At 47.6% G+C, this 26,624-nt stretch overlaps 1 protein-coding gene across 1 annotated transcript; it reads right to left on the bottom strand.

The window, feature by feature from the left end:
• Positions 1-255: 255 nt before the first annotated feature.
• Positions 256-24,046, bottom strand: LOC310844315 (2-hydroxyacylsphingosine 1-beta-galactosyltransferase-like). Its single transcript, XM_083738411.1, has 6 exons — positions 23,844-24,046; positions 9,362-10,206; positions 7,815-7,954; positions 6,065-6,141; positions 3,026-3,245; positions 256-998 (listed from the first exon to the last, which is right to left on the bottom strand). The coding sequence occupies exons 2-6, from the start codon at positions 10,196-10,198 to the stop codon at positions 683-685; spliced, it is 1,590 nt and encodes a 529-aa protein (XP_083594537.1). The 5' UTR covers positions 10,199-10,206; positions 23,844-24,046; the 3' UTR covers positions 256-682.
• Positions 24,047-26,624: the final 2,578 nt, after the last annotated feature.

A 26,624-nucleotide genomic window follows, 5' to 3' on the forward strand; every position in this document is an offset into this window, starting at 1 on the left:
GAGGGGGAAATCAGGGCAGGTATAATATGTAGGAGGAAAGGGCAGTGTTCCTTCAGTTATTTGAAAGGCTCTAGTGGTGCAGAACCTTGCTTGCTCAACGTCTCCCAATCATTTAGATCATTCTCGTTGAGGAATGAGGGATCTTCCCTTGAAGCCAAGTATGGGGCAGATTGCCTTCGGTTGCACCTCAATCTCAACAAGAACCGCAAACCTGAAACATCTGCTTCTGCCTTCAAATTCACATTCACACTCTGGTTGGAGGGAAGCAATTTGCGGTTTATTTTATTTTTTAAAAAAAACGATGCAGTATCACACAAAGGCAAGAGTGCGGTGTGCCAATGAAAGCCAATGAGTACCAGCCGTTTGAAACAAACTTTTAAAGCACCACTTTTCAGATTCCTTGCAATAATAATAAAGGACCTCCCTTTATCCTTACACAATATGGGGCAGTGGCATTCCACAGCTAATCACTCACTCTAAAAAGCATAATCTCTGCTCTCTCCTCACCGTCTTACATAGCATGGGAGAATGGCAAAGAGGATGTTGTCCTCTCCAGCATTTCACAGACTTAGATCCCATCTCAAAGCTCCCACAAAGTCCAGCCCTATCCATTTTTGGCCTTATCACCGCCCTTATCTATTCTATTCAGAGAGGCACAGTCTACTCAGATCAGAGCCAAGTCCTACTGCACTTTCTTCCCTTCCAAGACGTGCCCATTCAAAACGTGGCCATTCAGGTGTGCTGGGTTGACGTCGGACCTTCTGTACCGCCAGCTCAGCCTGAAGACCACGTAGACGATGGCTCCCACAAACAGCAGCAGCACCGCCAAAATATCCAAGCAGTAATACTCGTAAAAGGAAAGTTTGTAGAGGGCCGGGCGGAGGAATGGAGCTCCATCGTGGCGAAGGACGTACTCCAGCCAGTAGACTGTCCGGTTGAGGGGAGGAATGGGCTTGTCCAGGTGGATTTCTGAGATCTTCTTGGCAACCTTGGAGAAACTGCAAAAGAGGAACGTCAACAATAATGCTAGGAGAATGATGTGTCCCCCACTGATTGCTACGTTACCAAATCAACGGCACAAAGGATCCATCAGTCATTATCCTGGAGTCCAACAAGGACCAGGACACTAAATCAGAAGCTACAGGACCACCAGCTGGTGCTGTTTAGGAGCCCACTGAAACCGAGGCAGGAATTTGGTTCCACAGCCCCGGCGCCCATAGAACTGTGGCCTGGACTTTCACAGAGACCTTCCCCTGGGTGTGAAGAGCTTTGTGGTCCAGTGGTGCAAGAAGCACACCAGACAGGAGGCCCGAGGGCGAAGATCAAGTGTCCATCTTCAAGCCAGAGTATTAGCAATGTTGTCGAACAAAGGAGGCAAAGCCCAGGAGAGGTGGACTGGAAGCAGAGGCTCAAATGGCCTCAGCTCACCTCAGGCCCTCCTTGGAGCACGAGGCTCACTCGGAGCTCTCCATAGTGCTGTGGCTGCAGCAAGTGGCCTGGTTTGCTGCATCCCACGGGCTCCTCCTGAGGACCGGGACAGGACACCATATAATTCATCGGCATATTTCCCAGATTCCTCCGTGACAAACTTGTATCTCTTCAGCAGAAGCATCTACTGGTACCTGGCCAATTCACCACAGAGCTACAGGCTCTCCGGTTGCCTGCACCCACCCACAGAATAATCTGTCTAGATCATCTGAATCCATGAGATGGAGAAGCAAACATGCAAATTGAATGCCTCTCTCAAAAACAGTTAACTGAGTTGGGTGTGTGTCTCTCTGAGTAGTGCTCCATATACTGTATTTTTCGCTCTATAACACACACCCGACCATAACACGCACATAGTTTTTAGAGGAGGAAAAGAAGAAAAATATTCTAAACGAAACAGTGGATATATTATTTTTGTGGTTCATGCTGTGGCCACAGACATGTGATCTGACAGTGAGTTTGGAGTAGCCCAATGCAAAAATCCTGAGGATCCATGTGGATCCATGCTTTGTAACCACGTTTTAAGTGGGGAGGGAAGGAAAAGCACTCAAGGGACAAGGAGCACGCGTGGGGTGTGTAGAGAAGGATGCTGCTAATAATGCAGAAGAGGGGTATAAGGGGAGAAGGCTCCTCTCCTCTCCCACTTTGCTCCTTTAAAGCAAGCAGGCTCTGCTTTTCTCCCTCCTCCCCGCTCATCCCCGGCTTAGCGAGCTGAAAAACTTTGCTGCTATGTAGCGAGCTGAGTAGGGAGGAGAGAGGGACAGAGAGCCTGCTTGCTTTAAAGGAACCAACCGGACAGGAGCCGCTTACTCCTTTAAAGAAGGAGCTTTGCTCCTTTAAAGAAGCAGGCTCTCTGTCCCTCTCTCCTCCCCACTCAGTGGCTCTTCTCCCGCTTTGCTCTTTCAAAGCGAGCCACGGAGGAGGGAAGGAAGGGGAACCATGGATTCTCTGCTCATGACTGCAGCAGATCCCCCCTGCCACCCGTAGGCATTCGCTCCATAACACGCACAGACATTTCCCCTTACTTTCTAGGAGGAAAAAAGTGAGTGTTATGGTGCAAAAAATACGTTACCTGGAGAAATAAAGTGCATGGTTCATTCACTGTCACAGAACCATAGGCCTCATCACCACTACTGGTATGTAAAAACAATATCATACCATTTTGAACAGCCATGGCTACCTCCCCCAACCCCGCAAAAAACCAACAACCATGGGAAATGTAGTCTCCTAAAAGTCAGAGTTGTTAGGAGGCCCCAAGTCACCTCACAGCTATAATTTCCAGAGTACCCTTTGGGCAGGGGTTGACTGTTAAAGCACTCTGGGAACTGTAGTTCTGTGAAGAGAATAGGGGTTTCCTTACAACTTTGCACCCTTAACAGACCACCCTTCCCAGGGTTCTTTGAGAGAAGGTAAAGGGGGCGGGGCTAAAACAGAAAGTAACTTATCTATAGAGCCGCTCTTGCAGTTCTTTAATGCAGTAACCAAAGATTCACTCCTTTGCCCTTCTTTGAATAAGGCTACTAATAGGCTGACTTACCTTGGGTTAGTTGTTACTGTGGACAGAGTTTGGTAGAGGCTGTCTTCCGTCACCCGGCCCCAGTCCACGAGGATACCCATCCCTTTCGCCTGAATTCGCGTCATAATATCAAACTGGTCGCCGTAGAAAGGGAAGCCCACAACTGGAATCCCGTGGTAAATGGCTTCAAATATACTGTTCATGCCACAGTGACTCACAAGGACTTTCACACTGGGGTGGCCTGCAGCAGAAATCGAGCAATGTTAAAAGCTCGCATCCATAATATCTACTTGAATTACCAAATCTGCTAAACACCATCTATTATGTAGTTTTCTGACTCACTATGAGGCACTCAAGATATTCAGAGGAGTAGACCCGTTGAAATTAAGAGGCACAACTAACTTAATACTATTAATTTCAATGGTCTTCTCTGAGGAGAACATAGCTGACAACCATCCACTGAGATTAGGACTGTAGAAATTTGCCATTAAATGTTTTCTGCAAATTGTGCTGAAATTGGATTGACAGATGCGGTCTAGTTTTATAATTAATTAGATGAAAGGGAGCCAAAAATTTGACTAAGGAGGAACAGTCAATTCCAAAACTAGGACGTTCCTCTGAAAAATCTAAGCGATTGATGCCCGGGCCTCAATTTTACAAAGGACTGACATCATATTCTATGGTTCTCTGTCTCGTATGGCTACATTACAACAGCCCACAGACTAATTTGTAATTTGAAGGAAGATTGCTATCGCCCTTTGTACTGATTGGAAAAATAATGCTTAAATCTTAAGCACTTGCGTTATTGACAGTTGAACTTATCCTATCAATATGTTTACAGGCAACATTTTGTTGCATCCCAAGTTGCGCAAGTTGAAGTTTTCCCCCCCACAGCTCTCCCTCTTTCCCTAAAAAGCATTGGCCACAATGCAGTCACCACAAAGTTCTCTTGTTAATTCCAGCGCTTAAACTCAACCACGACCAGTGCTTTTCAGTCACCTGATTAAGGTATTGTGCTCCCTGTGAAGATTAACAAAAGTTTGCACGGCCGGTTTTGTGTCCTTATTTTACCTTGCTAGCAGCTGCCTTGAATTCCCCGCCTGCCCTGCCCCCCAATCAAGCCATTGCACTGCTGTAAGTGTAGAACAGTCTTTGGAACTGGCACCTGCTGGATGTTGCTATACTACAATTCCCATCATCCCTGGCCATTAACCATGTTGGCTGGGGCTGATGGAAGTTGTAGTCCAAATTATCTAGAGAGCCCCGAGTTGGCGAATGATGGTGTGGACACATCTGATTTACACTATGTAACTAGATACAGTGGTGCCTCGCAAGACGAAAATAATCCGTTCCGCGAGTCTCTTCGTCTTGCGGTTTTCTTGTCTTGCGAAGCAAGCCCATTAGCGGCTTAGCGGATCAGCTGTTAAGTGGCTTAGCAGATCAGCTGTTAAGTGGCTTAGCGGATCAGCTGATAAGCGGCTTAGCAGATCAGCTGTTAGGCGGCTTAGCAGCTTAGCGGATCGGCTGATAAGCGGCTTAGCGGCTTGGGAAAAAGGGGGGGGGAGGAAAAAACCCCGCAGGAACTCGCAAGACATTTTCGTCCTGCGAAGCAAGCCCATAGGAAATTCGTTTTGCGAAGCACCTCCAAAATGGAAAACCCTTTCGTCTAGCGGGTTTTCCGTCTTGCAAGGCATTCGTCTTGCGGGGCATCAGTGTACTTTTAAAAATGGTATTGATATCTATGCATGGCTGATCGGAAGCTGAAGAAGGCTGCAGAAGCTCTGAAGACAGTAATTCAAACCATGCATCCATCCCATCATAGGGAGGTCCTAAAATCACTGGCACATCCTTATTAAAAGGCTCTTCAATCAGATTATTATTTATGTAAGCCCTCCTAATATCTGGTGATACAGGCTGGTGACTGCTATAGCCATACAGTGGTACCTCAGGTTACAGACGCTTCAGGTTACATACGCTTCAGGTTACATACCCTGCTAACCCAGAATTAGTGCTTCAGGTTAAGAACTTTGCTTCAGGATGAGAACAGAAATTGTGCTCCGGTGAAGGTGCAGCAGGAGGGGGAGGCCCCATTAGCTAAAGTGGTGCTTCAGGTTAAGAACAGTTTCAGGTTAAGAACGGACCTCCAGAATGAATTAAGTACTTAACCCGAGGTACCACTGTACGGCAATACCTGAATGTTTGAGCAGCAAACTGGTGAGCTTTCATGTAATCCTTGTTAGGGTCAAAAAGGAAGTATAAAAATACTTTTATGAAAAAATAAATAGATCTATTTGGGTTACAAAGAAAACCCACAATACAGGGCCAAACAGAAGAAGAAGAAGAAGAAGAAGAAGAAGAAGAAGAAGAAGAAGAAGAAGAGGAGGAGGAGGAGGAAGGTGGTTTCCAAAATCTGAAGAGGGCACTGCAACACCCAAAGGTCAAATTAAATAAACATCAGCTGCTCCGCTATCTGTCCCCTTAAGCACATACGTTTTTTTAAAGCACAAATCGCTGGCATTTGGCTGAAAGGAGGGGAGATTTATGCTCAACTCTGGTCCTAAATCAATTCAGGTACAGTGGTACCTCCGGTTACATACGCTTCAGGTCACATAGGCTTTAGGTTACAGACTCCGCTAACCCAGAAATAGTGCTTCAGGTTAAGAACTTTGCTTCAGGATGAGAACAGAAATCGTGCTCCGGCGGCGCGGCAGCAGCAGGAGGCCCCATTAGCTAAAGTGGTGCTTCAGGTTAAGTACGGACCTCCGGAACAAATTAAGTATTTAACCCGAGGTACCACTGTATCCTGGACCAGCAATTTTATAGGAGAAAACAAAAACCCATTAGCTTTGCCAGTTATCCAGGACTGGAAAAGACATCGAAGCAGTTCATTTATTCATTTATTCACCTAGAGTGTGGAGGGATAAGGGCATGGTTTGCTGTCTCCTTCCGGGCAAGGAAAAGTAACTTGCTCTCATAGAATCATAGAATGGTAGAGTTGAAAGGGACTCCCAAGGGCCATCTATTCCAACCCCCTCGTTTGGCTGATCCCTTTTCACTTACCCAGCAGATCGTTCTGAGGCAGCCAATCCATCATCAGTGTGTTTTCACCCAAGTTATGTGGCTTCTGACCAGAGTATCTGCCAAAGGACAGTGGGAGGGGGACAGCAAAAGATCAGTCACTTAAAATAAGTTCCTTCCCACCTGACTCAGGGGAGAATGAGAGGAAACGACAAACGTTTAACAATACACAGTGTGTGATGTAATAATACATAATACAACCTTACCCTAGCTGCTTTTACACTTGCCAGGAAGAAGATATCTCAAACGTGGGTACCGACAAGATTAGTAAATACCAGTTGACTGCAACTAAAGATTTAGGGGTAAATTGCAACCAGCTATATGCTACCTCTTGGTCTCAATTTGCGGTTTAAATCCCCGCAATGGGGTGAGCTCCCATTGCTCGGTCCCTGCTCCTGCCAACCTAGCAGTTGGAAAGCACGTCAAAGTGCAAGTAGATAAGTAGGTACCACTCCGGCGGGAAGGTAAACGGCGTTTCCGTGCGCTGCTCTGGTTTCTCCAGAAGCGGCTTAGTCATGCCGGCCACATGACCCGGAAGCTGTACGCCGGCTCCCTCGGCCAATAAATCGAGATGGGTTGCAACCCCAGAGTCGGTCACAACTGGACCTAATGGTCAGGGGTCCCTTTACCTTTATATGCTACCTCTTGGTCTCTCTGGCCAGAGTGCACACACAAACAATTTCTCTTGTTTGCTCCACTCCAACGGCAAAGAACACCATCCCTCCAGCTGCTTGAGAAAGCAACCCAGCTGTGTTAAATGTGGGGAGGAGTATCCCACTTAGAGCACTTTCCTGGGAACACTGGAGGTGGCCGGACTGTGCCAAACAGGTACAGTCGTACCTTAGTTGACGAACGCCTTGCGAGTCGAACGTTTTGGCTCCCGAACACTGCAAAGTGAGTGTTTTGGTTTGCGAACCTTCTTTGGAGCCCAAACGTCTGGCGCGGCTTCTGATTGGCTGCAGGAGCTTCCTGCAGCCAATCAGAAGCCATGCCTTGGTTTCTGAACATTCTGGAAGTCGAACGGACTTCCGGAACGGGTTCCGTTTGACTTCCGAGGTACCACTGTATAGGAAAGAAGATAAACACTTCCTTTAGAGCAAATCTGCCTGAACCCAGCGGGACTTGTTTCTGAGTAAACGTGAACAGAATCATGTGAGGATGATCTTTGGCAGGTGGAAGGGGCAGTTACTGCGTCTGGGTGCATTCTTAAACAGCCTGGTCCTTGATGTCTAGGACAACTCTCATCTGAAGGGCTGGACCTTTGGCAGAGTGAGATGACCTCCTCGGGGGGGGGGGCAGATGCTAGGAAGCAATTGTGACAGCCCCCCACAGCTGTTCCTCCCGAGGCCCCTGCTGGTGGCAGATGGAGCTGTGTGAGCCCACCCTGTACCCCCATAACTATTCTGCCACCCTATTCAGATGCAATGGTGGACTGTATCCCATTAATAGCTTTGGTGTTAAGGTCCAACTGATGGTCCAATTGGCTTCTGTATGCGCAGCATCATATTGACCTTTTCCCGAGGCAGCAAAATGCCAAAGACAGATAAAAAGGGGGGAAAGGCAGTCTGATGGGGTGTCCAGATCGGTTCTGCCCCTCTAGAACATGGCCCCCATTTATTTGGGATCTGGGGCAGATTCCACGAATCCACGGCAGTGCAGAGGCATCCCTCCTCTGCTTTGTGGCTGTCCGCAAGCACAATGAAGTTACGGATCACGAAATAACGGGTGTTACCTCCACACAACCTTCTGGGGAAGGCGAGCAAAAGCCCCGGCCATCTTTTCCACCAGGTCTTTGGGCAGGACTCGTATACCGATTCCAAAGGAGACCACGACGACACCAGCATCTGCGGCTTCCATCCAGAGACGCAGGCCCTGAATGTATAAAAATACCCCCAGATTTGCAGATCACAGCAATATCAAGCTTTCTCGCTTCAAGCCCTTCAGGTCTATGGCTGTACTACCCTGAACATGCCTGATCTCGGAAGCTAAGCAGGGTCAGGCCTGGTTAGTATTTGGATGGGAGACTTCAAACCGTTCAGCTGAGAATAGAAGCCCAGGTAAGATCATACATGGTGGCCTGCCAGGGATTCTGGCAAAGCAGTTGGACTTCTCTGCCCTTCTCAGCAGACGCCGCAAAACTAGCATCCTCTTCACCAGGGCTCTGAAATCAAACTCAGAAATCTCTCTGCACTGAAAGAATATCAGAGGAAAGGAATCGAGGGACAATTCTTATTTAAAACCACTTGTTATCCGGGTCTCGCTTGCTCACACAAAGCATCCGTGTGGTGGCAAACTGGCCTCTGAGCTTAGTTGGTCAACACCCTGGATAGAAAGCTGACAGAAATGATTGAAAGCAATGGCACTATGCAAGTGTTTCAAAGAATGTTTACTTAATATTTGATGGTGTGTGTGGGGGGGGGAGGGTTGTGGGGATGAATGTGCTAGCTCCATTCCTGCTGCAATTCAGGTCACGTTGCAACTCATGGAAGGCCTGAAGTTGGGAGTCTGATGCTCCGACACATTACATAACTCTGGAAAATCAGGTTCCTCAAAGGCTCAGAGGCACTTGCAGGGGACAGGAGGTGGCAGGCAGCAAAATGAGTGATGGGCGATTCCCGCAATTCCCTCCACATCCCAACACACACAGCTGAATATGAGGGTGATGGGAGGATGTGGCATCCTCTTCTTGTTTCGGATGCCTGCCGCACAGCAGCAGTTATTCCTAAGTTGTTGGCGCATATCTGTATGTGTGCATGCAGCCCAGGGCAAAGACATCATTATCAGCATCACATTTCCTCTGATTGTTCCCAAGTTTTGTTTTTTTGGAGGTGGGGGGCGGGGCGGGGGGAGCTCAGTGCTGAGATCGCACCATCATTTATTTCCTGATATTTCTCAATTTGTTGGGTTCTTTTTGGGGGTGGGGGAAGATGCCAGTGCAAAGGCATTGTCAATATTATCAGCTTTCCCCAGATTGCTCCTCAATTGTTTGCAGAGTGCAGAGTCCTTATCACCATCATAATTATTATCACTTTTTTGGAGGGATGGGACACCCATTGCAGGGCACGATTATCACCATCACCCTCTGTATGACCCACCGCAGGGACTGTTCCAGGCCATTTTGGGGAGTGGGTAACACAAAGGAGGAAATGTTATCACCTTTTCCGCATACACCCTTCTTCTTGCAGGAATTCACATTTATTTAGGTGAACGAATGCCCCACATCCACCCACCCACATACCATAAATCTGCCACTGGGTGTATCGCGTTCCATTTACTTACCTCTGGGAGAGGCTTGGCAGGTTCTGTGAGAATCCCCCCTGTGAAAACCACATGGGGAAGCAAAGGTCGCGGGAAGTCAAGCACCACTTCGTTGCACAGGAAAAAGAGGCTCGAGCCCTGGATAAGCTCCAGCATGGATTTCTGCGGCTCCACCCCATGTTTTGCCATTAGGTGGTCAAATTTGGGGATGATGAACAGCCTGGTGCCTACACGAGAGATGATGAAAACCACGATGTTCCAAGTCCGGCCGAAAAAGCCCATCTGATCAGTCATCAGGGAGTTAAATTCGGGGACGTAGGCCACAGGTGAAGTGGCTCCAATCTCAGCAGGAAACCAAAAGCCAGTGGAGAGGGCCACATATTTTACACCTAGGATGTGGGCGACAATGAAGCCACACATTTCGTTGGGATCGACCAAGACCAAGTCAAAGTCCTCACTCTGAAGTTGCTGCAGGAGGATTTTGTTTCCCAGTATCAAGTCACAGTTCTCCAGGTACTTCTCCAGGATGGAAAAGAGCTGCATAGAGGTCATCTTCCCCTCAAACACTCGCTTCAGCAACTCCTGCAGCCAGTCATCGGCGCTTTCTGTGCTGAAGACCCCTTGATAATCTTGCACTCTGTAGCCCCGGGGAAAAGGCTCCACGACTCGACCTTCATGGAGGAGGAGGACGGCATCGTGACCCCGGCTGCTTAACGCTTCCGCTACCCGTACAAAGTTATGCAGGTGGCTGTCGAAGGCGATGGTGGGCACCAGCAGGACTTTGGCACTGTGGCAAGGAAGTACGCAAATGGCTACTGCAGCAAAGAGGGCGGCCACAAGATGTAGGCAATGCTTCATGTCAATTGCTGCAGAGAAAGAGAAAAAGTCAGTCCTCATCCTTTAGCAGTGCAAGTCGGGAAGGGCTCACAGTGCGGGCCAGGTGTGGAGGAAGCACACCTTCCTTAAGTAAAGGTAAAGGGACCCCTGACCATTAGGTCCAGTCGTGACCGACTCTGGGGTTGCGGCGCTCATCTCGCTTTATTGGCCGAGGGAGCTGGCGTACAGCTTCTGGGTCATGTGGCCAGCATGACTAAGCCACTTCTGACGAACCAGAGCAGCGCACGGAAACGCCATTTACCTTCCTGCTGGAGCGGTACCTATTTATCTACTTGCACTTTGACATGCTTTCGAACTGCTAGGTTGGCAGGAGCTGGGACCGAGCAACGGGAGCTCACCCTGTCGCAGGGATTCGAACCGCCGACCTTCTGATTGGCAAGTCCTAAGCTCTGTGGTTTAACCCACAGCGCCACCTGCGTCCCTCTCTACCCTACTTAGTGTAATGCAAATCAAAGTGTTTGATCGCAGAACCTGCAGTTCTGTGCAATTTTTTTATATATACATACAGATGTGCAGCACCAACAGTGTGTCTGGCATTTTACAGGGTGCACAAGACGACAGATCTGTACAACAATCTGTTAGAAACTCAGATACATAGTCTAGGCGCCAAAGGGCTCCTAGAACCAGAGTTTCAGCTGCCAAAACAGAAAGTCTAGTTGCCATTTTGGGGCAAGATGGCCCCAATGCCTTATTTTTCAAATGATGGACTGACTGTGATTGATTCTCAGTTAAACACCTGGCTAGTTCAGAGGACCACCTTGAGCTAGGTTAAGAGCTCTGAGAACTTAAAGAAGAAAAGTCACTTGAACCAGGGTCATAGGAGCCTATTCCAACCTCTTTTTCCTAATTACGACATGGACCATTCATAACGTAAGAATATTCTCCACAACTTTGAGCAGGACACTAGGGCAGGGTAGAGAAAGACAAGCGACCTTTATGTATGCCACAACAGCAGCAAGAATACTCATCGCAAAGTATTGGAAGACACGAGATCTACCCACTTTGGAAGAATGGCAGATGAAGGTGATGGACTATATGGGACTGGCAGAAATGACTGGCAGAATCCGAGACCAGGGAGAAGAGTCGGCGGAAGAAGATTGGAAGAAAATTAAAGACTATCTACAGAAATATTGTAAAATTAATGAATGTTAGAATGATGTTGGATAGAAATTAAGTGGTTTCCAGCTGTAATGCTTTAAGAGAATATAAAAAAAAAGGCTTAGAAACAGGTAAAAATTTAATGGTAAGGATTTGCTGAACTAACAATCTGAATTGGAATACAAAAAAGGGAGGTATGAGGAGGTCCGGGAAACAAGCTAAAGGAAAATAAGTAATGGAAAATCTGTGTGTTTTTAATTATTTCTAATTTTGTATTTTTGTTATTTTTTCTTTTTCTTTTTATTGTATCATTATTGAAAATCTTAATAAATATTCTATAAAAAAGAAAAGAAAGACAAGCGACAACAATGAACTGTAACATCGTTCACTGCTCTTGCTCAGGCTGCACAGAAAAAGCATTTTAGTTTCTGAAATTGCTTCTGATTGTGCAGGTAAAAATATAACTGAGAGAATTTTCAACACTGGCCCCAGCCTGGTGGAACGCTCTGTCTCATGAGACCAGAGCCCTGCAGGATCTGATCTCTTTCCGCAGGGCCTGTAAGACAGAGTTGTTCCACCTGGCCTTTGGCTTGGAATCAACTTGATCCCCTCCCCCTCTTTCCTTTCTCCTTCAGTGGGAACTTCCCTGGCTTTTTTTTCTGGCCCACATAGGACCAGTCTGGATAGTTGGCCTTGGTGAAGATTTGATGTTTTTATCCCCCAAAAGTTTTTGATTTGAGTCTCTACTGAAATGAGTCTGCATTTTAATGTTGTATTTTAATCTTGTTTGTAAGTTGTATTTTAATCAATTGTTTTATATCTGGTGTTAGCCGCCCTGAGCCCGGTCTTGGCTGAGGAGGGCGGGATATAAATAAAATTTATTATTACAGTGGTACCTCGGGTTACATACGCTTCAGGTTACATACGCTTCAGGTTACAGACTCTGCTAACCCAGAAATAGTGCTTCAGGTTAAGAACTTTGCTTCAGGATGAGAACAGAAATCGTGCAGCGGTGGCAGCACAGCAGCAGGAGGCCCCATTACCTAAAGTGGTGCTTCAGGTTAAGAACAGTTTCAGGTTAAGTACGGATCTCCGGAACGAATAAAGTACTTAACCTGAGGTACCACTGTATTATTATTAATTCTACAGGATGGGGTATTAGTGCGTGAAAACAGTCCAGATCCAACAATAGCCAGGCGCAAAATGCGCCTGCTGAATTTCAAACCCTAATGGGCTTTCCATGTAAAAGTTGAGACAAGGAAAAAAGGGGGACAAGAATGAAGAGGAGGCGGGGACAGCCAACATGGCGCCCTCCTTCAGGTTGTCAACTGCATCTCCCATCAACCCCCAGCCAGCCTGGATCCCAGCCCTGGAGTGATGGGAGTTACCAAAGTTATGGTAGACATAGGTAGGATATGTAGTTATCCCAGTTCCACAGGCTTAGGCTTGGTTACAGGCATAATTTCAGGTCTGAGAAGGTTCGGTGCAAACTACAAGTACCGGAACATTTGCTTGTGCACCTTTGCACAAGTAGCTCTGAGGCGATGCCTCCACAGGAAAGCCTGAAGAAACCTTCCTGTTTGACCAGGAAAGATATATCAACTAAAGAAAACTAAATGTTCCTCAGCTTGGGAAGATCAGAAATACATTTTCCCATAGTAAAGTTATACGGGTGTTATGTACTGAATTGAATAGGATCCAAAAAGCAGCAGTCTGATTGGTCCTAGAACAATAGGATTCAGAATGCAGCAGTCTGATTGGTTCTAGAACAATAGGGTCCAGAATGCAGCAGTCTGATTGGTCCTAGAACAATGCAGCGGTATGATTGGTCCGCAGGAGCCACCCAATCCAGCTCCAGGTGGAAGTGAATCCGCAACCGGATTGGCCTACAGGAGAATCCCAGAATTAGCCAATCACGTGCCACCCATTGTGTAAATAATGTATATAAAGAAGATATTTTGGGGAAACTTTCATTCCTTACCACTATGAGCTGAATAAAGAGCATGAAATCCACACTCGACTCCGAGTATATTTCAACAGCCTTTTATAAAGGACTTGGGAAATTATGGCTGTTGGTCCTCCCCAGGATTTGGTGAAGGTGCCCCCATGTTTATGCCCACTTTGTGTCACCTTCATTCACTCTTTTCTTTTTCAATTATTTGTTTCGTATAACAGCACATATATTAAATATACAAAGCTACTGCAGCAGTTCAGAAGCACTGTTATCAGTTCCAAAGATCAGCATATTGTGATGGTGGTGGAACATTATTATGCATTTTGTTAACATGCAAAATAAGGTCTAACCAAGTCTAACCTGATTCCATAGTAAGCAGTTATTTTGAAACAGGAACCTGTTAGGAATGCATTCAGCACAAGGTAATCTACATATTTAAGGAAGCTATGCAACTGCTTTTAGTGCAATCGGTGCCAACTCTACTAAACATGTAAACATATACTTGCAGAGGTCCTCTCCTCTTCCTCCAAGCCCACATTTCCAATATCTTATCATTAATTCAAACACTGCAAGTCCCAGACCAAACAAGAGATGCCATTAAAGTCAACAGACATCAGGCTTGAAATCACCAAGCTTGCTCTCAATATGAGGTGTTTCCACCCTGAGTTCTCCTCCAGATTTCAAGCCAAGCCACTGATTATACCTGCCTCTTTTTGCTCCCACCCACTTGCCATTCTGGTGTTCGTTCCAGCAGCATCTACCTGGAAAGGTAGATGAGAAACATGACTCCAGAGAAGATGACAAAACACAGGCATCTGTGCATCATTAGCCTGAATAAGGAGTCCTTCTCTGCTGCGAGCAGCTACAGGCAATCGTTTAATTGTTGCAGAAGAGAAGAGCGATAAGAGAGCAATAACAGAAACAGAGGAAGGGGGCTAGAAGAGGAGACGTGTGCAGAGAAAAAGCTGTGAGTGGAGGGGTGTCCTATTTGCCATCTTCTGCACTCCCTGGGAAAGTCACCCAACCCTGCCTGCTGCAGCCTGGAACAACTGGGTGTGCATCTGGTTCAGTGCTGAATGGGCAGTTTGCAGAAACTCCATGAACCTCGATGCCTGTTGTAAAGGGAAGCCTAGAGTGCACCTTCTTCAGTGCGATTTTTTGGGGGGCAGCGGGATGATCAGTGAGTTTGTTGAGGCTGTAGGTGAGAGCCAGTGTGGTGTAGTGGTTAAGAGCGGTGGACTCATAATCTGGTGAACTGGGTTCGCTTCCCCACTCCTCCACATGCAGCTGCTGGGTGACCTTGGGCAAGTCACACTTCTTTGAAGTCTCTCAGCCCCACTCACCTCACAGAGTGTTTGTTGTGGGGGAGGAAGGGAAAGGAGATTGTTAGCCGCTTTGAGACTCCTTAGAGTAGTGATAAAGTGGGATATCAAATCCAGACTCCTCCTCCTCCTCCTCTAGGGTGCTTGGGTGGGATCCTGGGCAAGAGCTAGGAAGCAAGGGGTTATTGAGTGCATGTGTACATCAGAAGGTGACATAACTGATATTGCTATATGCTTATCAATACTTAGTGAACCAAGGCACAAAATGAACACTCAAGCCCTTCAAGATCCCCTTAAGCGGGATTGCTTTCAAACGACTCTTAAGGATCATCTGCTTTCAGAATTCCCTGATAACATTGAGGAACACTGGAGCAAGCTAAAAACATCCATTATTGCAGCCTGTGAACAAACTATTGGATACCAAACCAAGAAACACCAGGGCTGGTTTGACAAGAATGACAGTGAGATTGAACGCATGATTGACAAGATAAGGAAGGCCATTCAGATTTGGCAAAGAGATAGAAACTGTGCCACTAAGAAAAAAACCTATGCCAACGCTAAGGCTGAGGTTCAAAGAAGAAGCAGAGAACTAAAAACCGCCTGGTGGATAAAAAAAGCTCAAGAGATCCAGCACTTAGCCGACACTCATGATGCACAGAGTTTCTTTAAAGCCACAAAGACCACCTATGGGCCAATAAATCATGGCATATGCCCCCTATGCTCAGCAGATGGTATCACACTTCTAAAAGAGAAAGAAGCTATTGCACTGAGCTGGAACCACAACTCCCCCGTAGCGGCTGAGATCCTCTCTCAAATTCCACAAAAACAAGTTAGAGATGAGCTTGAAGTATCTCCAAATCTGGGAGAGTTGTGTACAGCTATTAACCAAATGAAAAACAACAAAGCCAGTGGACCTGATGGGATACCTGCCGAAATCTTCAAAGTGGGCGGAATTGAACTTACACAACAACTTCACAAGCTCATCGAAAAAATCTGGGAAAGAGAAGAGATCCCAGCAGACTTTAGGGATGCCAAAATTATCAATCTCTTTTAAAAAGGTGACAGAACTGATTGTGGAAACTATTGAGGCATCTCTCTGTTAGCTGCAGCTGGCAAAATTCTTGCAAGGATCTTAGCAAACCATCTCTTAACAATATCCGAGGTGACCCTTCCTGAATCCCAAAATGGTTTTCGGCCTTCTAGAGGGACAGTGGACATGATTTTCTCCGCTCAACAGCTTCAAGAAAAATGCAGAGAGCAAAACCAACCCCTGTATATGGCGTTTATTCACCTGACTAAGGCTTTCGACACTGTAAATCGTAATGCCCTGTGGACTGTCCTTCTGAAAATTGGCTGCCCAGACAAATTTGTAAACATCATTTGACTCCTCCATGATAATATGACAGCAACAATCGCAGATAACAATGGCTCTCAAAGTGAACCATTCACAGTGGGATCAGGTGTTAAACAGTGTTGTGTTATCGCCCCAACTCTATTCATTATTTTCATTGCCATGATCCTACACTTTGTCGAAGGGAAACTCCCCACCGGAGTAGAAATCATGTATCGAATAGATGGAAAGCTCTTCAATCTGAGGAGGCTGAAAGTGAAGAGTAAGGTTACTATAACTTCCATCATAGAGCTTCAGTATGCTGATGACAATGTAGTGTGCACATGCTCAGAGGATGACCTCCAAACCATCCTAATATCTTTGCAGAAGCTTACGAAAAGCATGGCCTATCACTCAACATCCAAAAAAACAAAGTGCTGCACCAACAAGTACAAAATAACCCCTCTGCAGTGCCACAAACCCAACTCAGTAGTGTAACGTTGGAAAATGTTGATCACTTCTCCTACCTAGGCAGTTATCTTTCCACAAAGGCCAACATTGATGCCGAAATCCAGCATCGCCTGAGCTCTGTGATTGCAGCTTTCTTCTGATTAAAGTGCAGAGTGTTTGAGGACCGGGACATTCGCAAGGAAACTAAAATGCTTGTTTACAAAGCTATTGTACTACCAACCTTACTGTACGCTTGTGAAACATGGACCACTTATAAACGGCTTTGAAGACACTCAAACTCAGGACGCAAGGGAGAAACGTGCTAAGAGGAAGGCACGCTTGGCAAATCCACACCATGATCAACTCCCGCCCAGAAACCAATGTCCCCACTGTGGAAGGATGTTTGGATCCAGAATTGGCCTCCACAGTCACTTACGGACTCATTGTTAAAACCGTGTTTATGGAAGACAATCTTACTCAGCTATGAGTGATCTCCAAAGAAGAGGAGAAGAAGATGATTGTGTATTTTTTTGTGGCAGTTCTTTCAGGTTTGCTTTACACCGCTTTGGAGCAAAGTTCTACAGCAGCTGGTATAGAAACTGACTAAATAATAACATAAAGATGCTCAACAGATACAGAGGCTCCCCTGGAAGAGAAAGAAGGTGTAATATTCAGCGGTGGACTTTGGGCTCTCAAATTTCAGCGATACCCTGTGTGATGCTAACATTCAGTGCCAGCTGCCTCTCGCGCTCCGTTTCAAAACACTGTTGTGGTGGCCCCTACAGCACAGCGCCCAGAAACTGCCTCTGCCACATTGCCTTGGGTTGTGGGTGAGCTTCTGAGATCTCTCCAGGAAGGCCCTGGAACAAATCTGGCCAGAAAAGTTTCCCTGGGTCAGAGGGACTTAAAAAAAAGAACCCTTGTCTAAAAGAAGAAAACAGTAGAGAAGAATCATCTCCGAGTTTAAACCTGTAGTTGGAAGTAGGGTAACCTGGTAGTTGAATTGCTCTGTTGAGGCAACGTTTCCCTAATATGCTGTATAACAGAATCTGTGGTCCTCCCAGCATTGTGGGACACCAACTCCCATCAGTCCCAGTCAGCATAGCCAGTGGTCAGAGATGATGGGAGTTGTAGTCCGCCAACATTGGGAGGGGCACAGATTCTCCATCCTTGCTATATAGGAATTCCACCTGTCTTTTCTTAGAATGAACAATACTGTGCTGCCTAGGTGGTAGGTAGAGATTTTTAAGCAGTAATGCCCTCCAGCAGTGTTAGAAACTCAGATGTATAAGCTAGGGGCCGAATGGCTCCTTATACCAGGGTTACAGTTGCCAAAACAGAACGCCTAGTGTCCATTTTGGGGCCAATATGACCTTTTGGTTCCTGAAATCCATTCTGATTATGCAGATAAAGTATCACAGATAGAATTCCACAGGATGTGTTGCTAGTGTGTGAAAACAGTCCAGATCCAAGGTGGCGGAGACCAAACTAAACCGCTGAGAGCAAAATATACATCAGGAGGCTTGGTTTGGTCAGAATTGAGTATACATTTCCAGAGTTAACGCTAAATACATTACTTCTGGCAAATGAAAGTCACCATACCTACTAGAGGGCTGTGAAAATTTGTGTCTGGGGCTTTTTCAGACTTATCTGAAGCGATAAATAACTACCTGACATTCAGAAGACATCTTAAAGCAGCCCTGTTCAGGGAAGTTTTTAATCTGTGATATTTTACTGTATTTTTGGTTTCTATGGAAGCCACCCAGAGTGGCTGGGGAAACCCAGTCAGATGGGCGGGGTACAAATAATAAATAATAATAATAATAATAATAATAATAATAATAATAATAATTATTATTATTATTATTATTATTATTATTATTATTATTATTATCTACCCATGTACTATGTCAGAATTTCCCTAACTTGGGTCTCCAACTGTCGATGGACTACAACTCCCATCATCCCTAGCTATCAAGACCAGTGGTCAGGGATGAGGGAACTGTAGTCCAAAAACAGCTGGAGACCCAAGTTTGGGAAACCCTGTACTATCTGAAACCAACTGCTCCTGATCAAGATGGCAGTTTTTAACTGACGACAAAAGCCACAGTGGGCAGAGTTCGGCATGAGAAAAATGCTAAGGAAAAGCATCTGGATATCTCTCCAGAGGTTGTGTGAGGAACACTTTGGAATCTCAAGGGCTACCTTTGCTTCTGGGCAACTTTCCGGGGGCCACAGGCAAAAGTTGGTGGAACAGCAAACGTAAATGTTAATTTTGTATGGCAGGCTAGTTTCTACAGAAACTTGCAGGCAGGCATTATCAGAGTTCAAAGGCACATTTCAGCCAGGAGGGTGCAAAGCAGGGCTGGCAAGGAATGTGTCCTGGGGAGAGTGGGAGCAGCTGGTGAAGGAATTGTGAGTTGTGTAGTGTTGTGAGGGCCAAGCTGAGAGAGGTACAGAGTGGCACATTTGCCTCACCAGCCTGAGGTTCCAGAGTAAGAATAGGGTTTTGCCCAGTTAAAAAATTGGGAAGGCGCAGGCTAGCAGACTCCAGGCGAAGAGCAGCAAACACAAGGTTTCACCTCACTTTCTTTTGAATTACTTTCTCTCCGGCCTGTTATGCAATGAGCAGAGACAATGCCAGCTCAGATTTTGGCATGTTTTGAGCCAAGCAGACGAAAGGTATAAGAACTCCATTAGGCACACCCAATCCAATGCAGAGTTGTGACACCTACTTAGGTAATTATAGCCAGCAGTGAGAAAGCTGATTAAGATATTTCATCGTTTAAACCGGCTTTTGACAGACTTCCACACCAAGATTATTTAGTCAGAGCAAGAAAGGCGTCACTTTTTCAGAATACTCCTGAGAATATAATAATCCCGCTCCCAAGAGATAGTGGAATATGACCACATATGCTGATGAAGCAATATTCCTCCAGTGTTTTCTACTATCTTGATTAATACTGGTAGCCACAGGTTTTGACAGCCAAGCTAACAGAAGTCAGGTACTGCATCGCCTTGCTTTCCCAGTCGCAGGCAGGGGACACCCTCTAAATAAAATAATCATAATCATAACAATATTAGCTGTCCATCTGACTGGGTTGCCCCAGCCACTCTTGGCAGCTCCCAAGAAAACATTAAAAACACAATAAAACATCAACTATTAACAACTTCCTGTAAGAGGGCTGCCTTCATATGTCTTCTCAAAGTCAAATAGTTGTTTTATCTGTTTGACATTTGATGGGAGGGTGTTCCACAAGGTAAAACCTGGCTATGCCCATGAGTCTGGTCTTTAGATCCCAATGAACTGTAAATGAACAACCTGCGCTTATGGCTATGTGACTGAATCCCACCCCAGAATAGCAGTCTAGGGGCACCCAAAGATCCGTCTGTCCAATTAGTGCACAGATAGGGAGCCTGTGTCCCTTCCGCAGATGTTGCTCACCATCTTCCCTTACCATCAATTGGCCTTGCTAGCTGAACCTGATGGGAACAATATTGGGATGGAAGACCCTCCAAGTGTCCCTGTTTTCCAGGGACATCCCTGATTTAGAGAAACCGTCCCGGTTTCTGATTTCATCCAGTAATTTCATCCTGCTTTTCCTTAGGATGCCCCTATTTTCATTGGAGAAATGTTGGAGGGTATGGAATGGCATGAATTTCCCTATCCCTGAGTTGGTGCTGGAGCCAGATTAGCAGAAGCGGCTGCTGAGGCTTTGTTCCAACAAGGTTTTGGGCAACTTCCAGTCTTTTCTACAGAACACACTCAAACTTCAGGCTGAATGGGATGTGGCACACATGGGAAGAACATGCAACGTCACTCAACAGTTTATGTGTCCCCAATGTTATTGCATGTTTTTATCTATTTCTTTCGTCTTCTTTTTTAAGGTTAGCTTAAAAGAGTACCGGCTGCTCTTCTCCCCAAAGCTCTCAGGGAGCTACGCCTTGCCGGAGGGTTGGATGACTCTCAGGGTCCCTTCCAACTCTACAGCTCTAGGGATTTTAGGGAGGTTTACAATAATGAAAACAGTGGAACATGGTGGGGAGGAACGCAGCACAGAATTTTTTTAAAAACTGAAGAAGAAGAGGAGGAGTTTGGATTTGATATCCCGCCTTTCACTCCCCTTCAGGAGTCTCAAAGCGGCTAACATTCTCCTTTCCCTTCCTCCCCCACAACAAACACTCTGTGAGGTGAGTGGGGCTGAGAAACTTCAGAGAAGTGTGACTAGCCCAAGGTCACCCAGCAGCTGCATATGGAGGAGCAGGGAATCAAACTCGGTTCACCAGATTACGAGTCCACTGCTCTTAGACAGATTTTTTTTAAAAAAAAACACCTTTGGCAAAATTAATGGTTTTCACCTGGCACCGAAAATAAGAAGAAGAAGACAGTGTCAGAAAAACTTGGGGAAAGGATTTCATAAAGTGGTACCATTGTTGAAAAGACCTTGCATCCACTCACAATATCTCCCTCACAACAAGTAACTGTGGGTTTCTATAACAGTCCCATTGCGTTCAAAAGGGCCGGCTGCCTGGTAAGTACATGCAGGGCTGCTGCGGGCCTAACCCAAGAACTTTCGCCGCCTGAGGCAAAGGACAAGATGGCAGTCCCTCCCATTCTGTGGACAAGAGCCAAGCAGACTAGCTGCTGACTCTTACTTTACTGGCAGCACTACAGCATCCACCACTGCCTCTGAAGGCAGCAGGCTATCTCAGGGGGTGAAAGGCAGACCAGGTCACACACAGAGAGCTCTGCCTTCTCCTCACCTGTCAGCATTTGCCTCCTGAGGCAGCTACCTCCCTCTGCCTCGTGACAGGGCCGGCCCCATCTTAAGACTGCAGCTGTATTGAAGACGGGTCTCCTACCCTGTCCTGTACCAGCGGCACATTTTCCTACAATGCCTTCTAAAACAAAAGCAAAGGGCAGTCGCTCCTATATTAAATTTAGAATCATAGGTTTTTAGAGTTGGAAGGGACCCTGAGGATCATCTAGTCCAACCCCACGCAATGCAGGAATATTCAGCTGTCCCATGCAGGGATCAAACCTGCAACCTTGACATTATCAGCACCGTGCTCTAACCAACTGAGCTAATTTGCTTCCTTGTGATTTTTAAATTGATCCAACCACTGCTAGGCCAGGGATGGGCAATCTCCATCTGTTAGGGGCCACGTTCCCTCAGGGATCATCTGTTGTGGGGGCGGGGGGGGGAAACACCCATCAATCTGCCACCTCCTCTCTCTTATTACCCATCACCTTCCTGTCTAGCAGGCCACAGGAGGAAAGGCAGGTTTCTCCTGCCAGAGGTCTGAATGGCCAAAGCCAGGCTTAAGACCCCCAAACTCAGGCTGAAGGCTACAGGCTTCCCAACCTTCCTTGCACGATGTTCCTTCTTCTGTACAGTCATTACAGGCTCAGGTAGCCTCCTTTACCTGAGGTTGCCCTATGGGGCAGGGACAGGATTAGCGACTGCTGGCACCAAATCTTGCCTAGTTGCCGCTGGGTCACTGCGCCCTCCCTCCCAGCAAACCAGCAGCACCATCTACCCTAAGCAGGTAAGTGGCTGTTCAAAGAAGCACCTGCCTCCACTCTCTCCGCCACAGACTCTCATAATGAGATGGACCCAGCGTTCCTGGCCGGAGGGAGCTGACAGGTGAGCACAGCTGCTGCTCCTGCTGCTGTTCCAGCTCCCAGCTGGGCCTTTCTTATAATTATCCTCACATTTTTATCCTGCCTTTTCTCCAAGGAGCTCAGGGCACCTTACACAGATCTTCTGGAGGGACAGTGTGGTGTAGTGGTTAAGAGCGGTAGACTCGTAATCTGGTGAACCAGGTTCGATTCCCCGCTCCTCCACATGAAGCTGCTGGGTGACCTTGGGCTAGTCACACTTCTCTGAAGTATCTCAGCCCCTCTCACCTCACAGAGTGTTTGTTGTGGGGGAGGAAGGGAATGGAGAATGTTAGCCGCTTTGAGACTCCTTCGGGTAGTGATAAAGCCGGATATCAAATCCAAACTCTTCTTCCTCTCCCCGGTTTTATGCTCAAAACAACTCTGTAAGGTAGTTTGGACCGAGAGACAGCCCAAGGTCACCTGGTGGATTTCACAGCTGAGTAGGAATTTGGACCTTTGCCTCCCAGGTCCTGGGTCCAACATTTTAACCACTGCACCACACTGCCTCTCTAGCCCTGCCTGTGTTGCGCAGGCAAGCAAGGAGCAGAGGTGGCTGCTGCAGGAGCAGTGTCTGCTGCCTCCATGTTCATCTCCTTCTCCTGAGTAGCACAAGAGCAGGGTTGCACAATTTTTCATCTTCCCAAAGATCGGATGGTAGAGCATCCATCCTTTGTTTGCCAGGAGATTAGGTAAAGAAGCTGAGCCAAGCAACAGTCACCTCCATTGCATTACCCAGTTGCATTTCCACATCCCTGTTGTAATCACCAAATCTTTCAGGGCAACTGGTTTATATGTTGCACAAGGCCTGCGCATCAAGGGCAGTTGCACAACCAGAATTTAGAATCATAGCACTGCAGAGTCTCCAGGGACCCCAAGAGTCATCTAGTCGACCCCCTGCAACGCAGGGACCTTTCGCCCAATGCAGGGCTTGAACCCACGACAAACGATTAAAAGACTTGTGTCCAGCTACATTTGCCAGGCAGTGATTAGATTCTACCCAGGAAGCGCCCTCCGTGGGAAGCGAGGGGAAAGGGAAAGATGGGGTGTCAACTGCTGGAGGAGAGGTCACAGAGCCTTCTGGGGTGCAAGCAAACCAGAAAGGACCATTGCTCCACGGCGCCATCGTACAACCTCCACGCACACCAGTTGCAAGAACTAAAAAAAAGCCAAAACTGCTGCCAAGGTCCCGTTTGCGATCGCTGAAATATTGCAAAGCACGCTTTTGAATTATGGTGCTGGAGGAGACTCTTGAGAGTCCCATGGACTGCAAGAAGATCAAACCTCTCCATTCTGAAGGAAATCAGCCCTGAGTGCTCACTGGAAGGACAGATCCTGAAGCTGAGACTCCAATACTTTGGCCACCTCGTGAGAAGAGAAGACTCCCTTGGAAAAGACCCTGATGTTGGGAAAGATGGAGGGCACAAGGAGAAGGGGACGACAGAGGACGAGATGGTTGGACAGTGTTCTCGAAGCTATGAACAAATTGCGGGAGGCAGTGGAAGACAGGAGTGCCTGGCGTGCTCTGGTCCATGGGGTCACAAAGAGTCGGACACGACTGAACAACAACAAACATTGAGCCCAGCCCCCCCCCTCACCTGCCCGGCCTGGAAGCGCCCCTGGGAGATGAGTTAACATTGGGGGAAGAGGGTGCTAATGCGTAAACGCGTCCCTTAGAGAGGAGGATGGAGGTGGCGGGGTGGGGTGGGGGGAGGACAACGCAGCAGGGAAAACCCCAAGGAGAAAAGCCCACAACCCACCCCCATCCCCCCGGGACTCTGTTTGCCCACCTTGCCCGCCCGCGGAAGCGGGGTCCCTGGCGTCCGTCTGGTGCTCCCCGGTGCCTCGTCTGGTGGCTGGGCTGGCTCTGGTCCTATCCCATCTCTTGCCTTGCGCTTCCCGCCCCGGGCGGCGGGGAGAACAGGCGGGGTGGGGCGGGGCTCGGCCCACGGGAGGCACTCCTACCGGCAGCGGGAGTCCAGGCCTCGCCGCCTTTCCGAGGCGTCCCTGCCTGCTCTCCGCCTAAGCCCAGAAGCCAGGATGGGGTCCCTCTGGCCCAGCATGGGGGAGAGGGCCCTCTCCAGGAGTGCCAATTGAATAACATATTGGGGGGGTGTCCGGGTACGCCCTGCCCTACATAATGGATCGCAAGACCCGGACGCACACATTATTTTTGAATGGCAATACCCATCAATTTCGGGGAGGCCCAGCCCCCTCGAATATTTTATTGAGCGGCTTGGACCTTGGCCCCTAAGAGTTGGCTCCTCTGCGGCCCTCTGAGGGAATTGGCGGGACAGGGTCCCGCGGCGTTTGCTTCTGGGTAAGCGCGTAAAATTGCACCGCTTTGGGTACCTCTCCAGTCTCCAAGGCGTGCGCAAGACGCACAGCTCCGCGCGTGGTTGGACCCTCGCCGTCTAACAGAAGAACGTGGTGGGATTTCTCCAGCCCCCCACATTTTTTTAAGCCAGTAAGTCCTGGGGTCGGCTGGTTGGTTCAATTTCTAGGAGGAGGAGATGGAAGCTAAGGCACCGGTGGCCCAGGGTGGCGTAATAGCGGCTGAAGGTGTTGGACTGTCGGGCCTGGGGGAGAGCAAGGTTAGCATCCCCGCGCATCTCGCTGGGTGCTTGCCCGTTAACCAACCGGCAGAGCTGCTGCGAGGATAAAATGGGGGAACCGCGGGCCACCTGTAGCTCCTTGCAGGAGAGCTGGGAGGTAAATGTTACATCGCAGAGACCCCGCACCTCCGGCGCGCGCCCCAGTGCACGCGAAGGAAGAGCGGTTTGAAAAGGCACCGCCCGCGCAATCTGACCCAAAAGGCAACATGGGGATGCTGCAAGCAAGCAAGCAAGCAAGCAAGCAAGCAAGCAAGCCAGCAAGCCAGCCAGCCAGCCAGCCAGCCAGCCAGCCAGCCGTCTGGTGTGTGCCTGTCTCGTTTCACCACCAACTCTCTTCTCTCTCTCTCTCTCTCTCTCTCTCTCTCTCTTTTTTTTCTTTTAAGGAGAGGCAGCTGCTCGGCAGGTGCAACTAGACAGGAACAGACATGCCAGCAAGCTGCCATTCAGCCTACACAAGATGGGCAGGCACCTGTTTCTCATTGCGAGGAAGAAGCTGGAGCACCTTCTTCGAAACCCACGCCATCAAAGCTCAGCCGCATCTTTCGCTGCCTGTTGCCAAATTCACGGAAGGAAAAGCCTCGCCAAAGGGAGAAGGGGGCGGCCTCTGTTTCCCTCTCATCAACTGTGGCAACCAAGGTACCAATTTGCCACAACACCCAGTTTCAATTTTACGAGGAGGGCGGGCGGGCGGGCGGGCGGGCGGACTGACTTCTGCTGCTCCAGTAAGTTTCACATTTGGGGTCAGCATCAAAGTGGATGCCCTCCTGCAGGTTGGGGAAAAAACACCTGGCACCTTCTCTGCTGCTTGCAGAGTGGCACTGGGCAAAGGACTGAAACCCTTCTCTCCCTGCCTCCTTTTATTCATAGAAGCATAGAATTATAGGGTTGGAAGGGACAGCCCAGAGGGACGTTTTTAATGTTTGATGTTTTACTGTGCTTAATGTTTTAATTGTTAGAGGCTGCCCAGAATGGCTGGGGCAACCTAGTCGGGTGGTCAGCATAAAAATAAATTATTATTATTATTAACAATCCCACACCTACTACTGCTCAGTGGCATAGCCTCTCACAGGGCTGTTGCAATCCATAACTTATTAACTGTAATTTATTATTTATTATTATTAAAAACATATTATTACGAGTTACTGAAACCAGGCTAGCAGACTCTAAAAACAAGCTATGGATTGCAACCACTCTGTGAGGCTAAGCTGCCATTGAACATTATTATTTATTATTAATCATCTTTTTCTTTGACGATCACTCATAGCAGAGTAAGATTGTCTTCCATAAACACGGCTTTAACAACGAGTCCGTGACTGTGGAGGCCAATTCTGGATCCACACGTCCTTCCACAGTGGGGACATTGGTTTCTGGGCGGGAGTTGATCACGGTGTGGGTTTGCCAAGCGTGCCTTCCTCTTAGCATGTTTCTCCCTTGCATCCTGAGTTCAAGTGTCTTCAAAGCCCATGACACCTTTAGTAAAGGCTGTTCTCCATTGGAGCGCTCACAGGCAAGTGTTTCTCATTTGTCGGTGTTTATACTATGTTTTTAGATTTGCCTTCAGACAGTGTTATTAATAGTAGGCTGAGTGAGGCACAATATTGGGGCAACGTCAAGCAGCAAAATAAACAATCTTCCTTAATGGTTTCTGGTGTTCAAATGGCCCCACCCCTGCATGAGGTAGCAGTAGATCTGGAGAAACCCCAAAATTTTGTCGGAAGAAGAAAAACAATTCTGAAGAAGCCCACCAAACCAGGCCAATGGGGGACTGTCGTGTGCAGTGGCTGCGAAATGGAAAGCCAGATGGGAGAGTGACCTGAATGGAAAGCCATGGCTGAGTGGAAGAGCAAACTGGTGCACACTCCACCCTGACTGACGCATGTGTGTGATACTCTCTTGTCAACAATGATTCCATTCTTCTCCTCCGGTGTCCCACCCTATTAAAACTGCATTGTATGC

Source organism: Podarcis gaigeae (assembly GCF_964106915.1).
Source record: "Podarcis gaigeae genome assembly, chromosome: 5".
NCBI lineage: Eukaryota > Metazoa > Chordata > Lepidosauria > Squamata > Lacertidae > Podarcis > Podarcis gaigeae.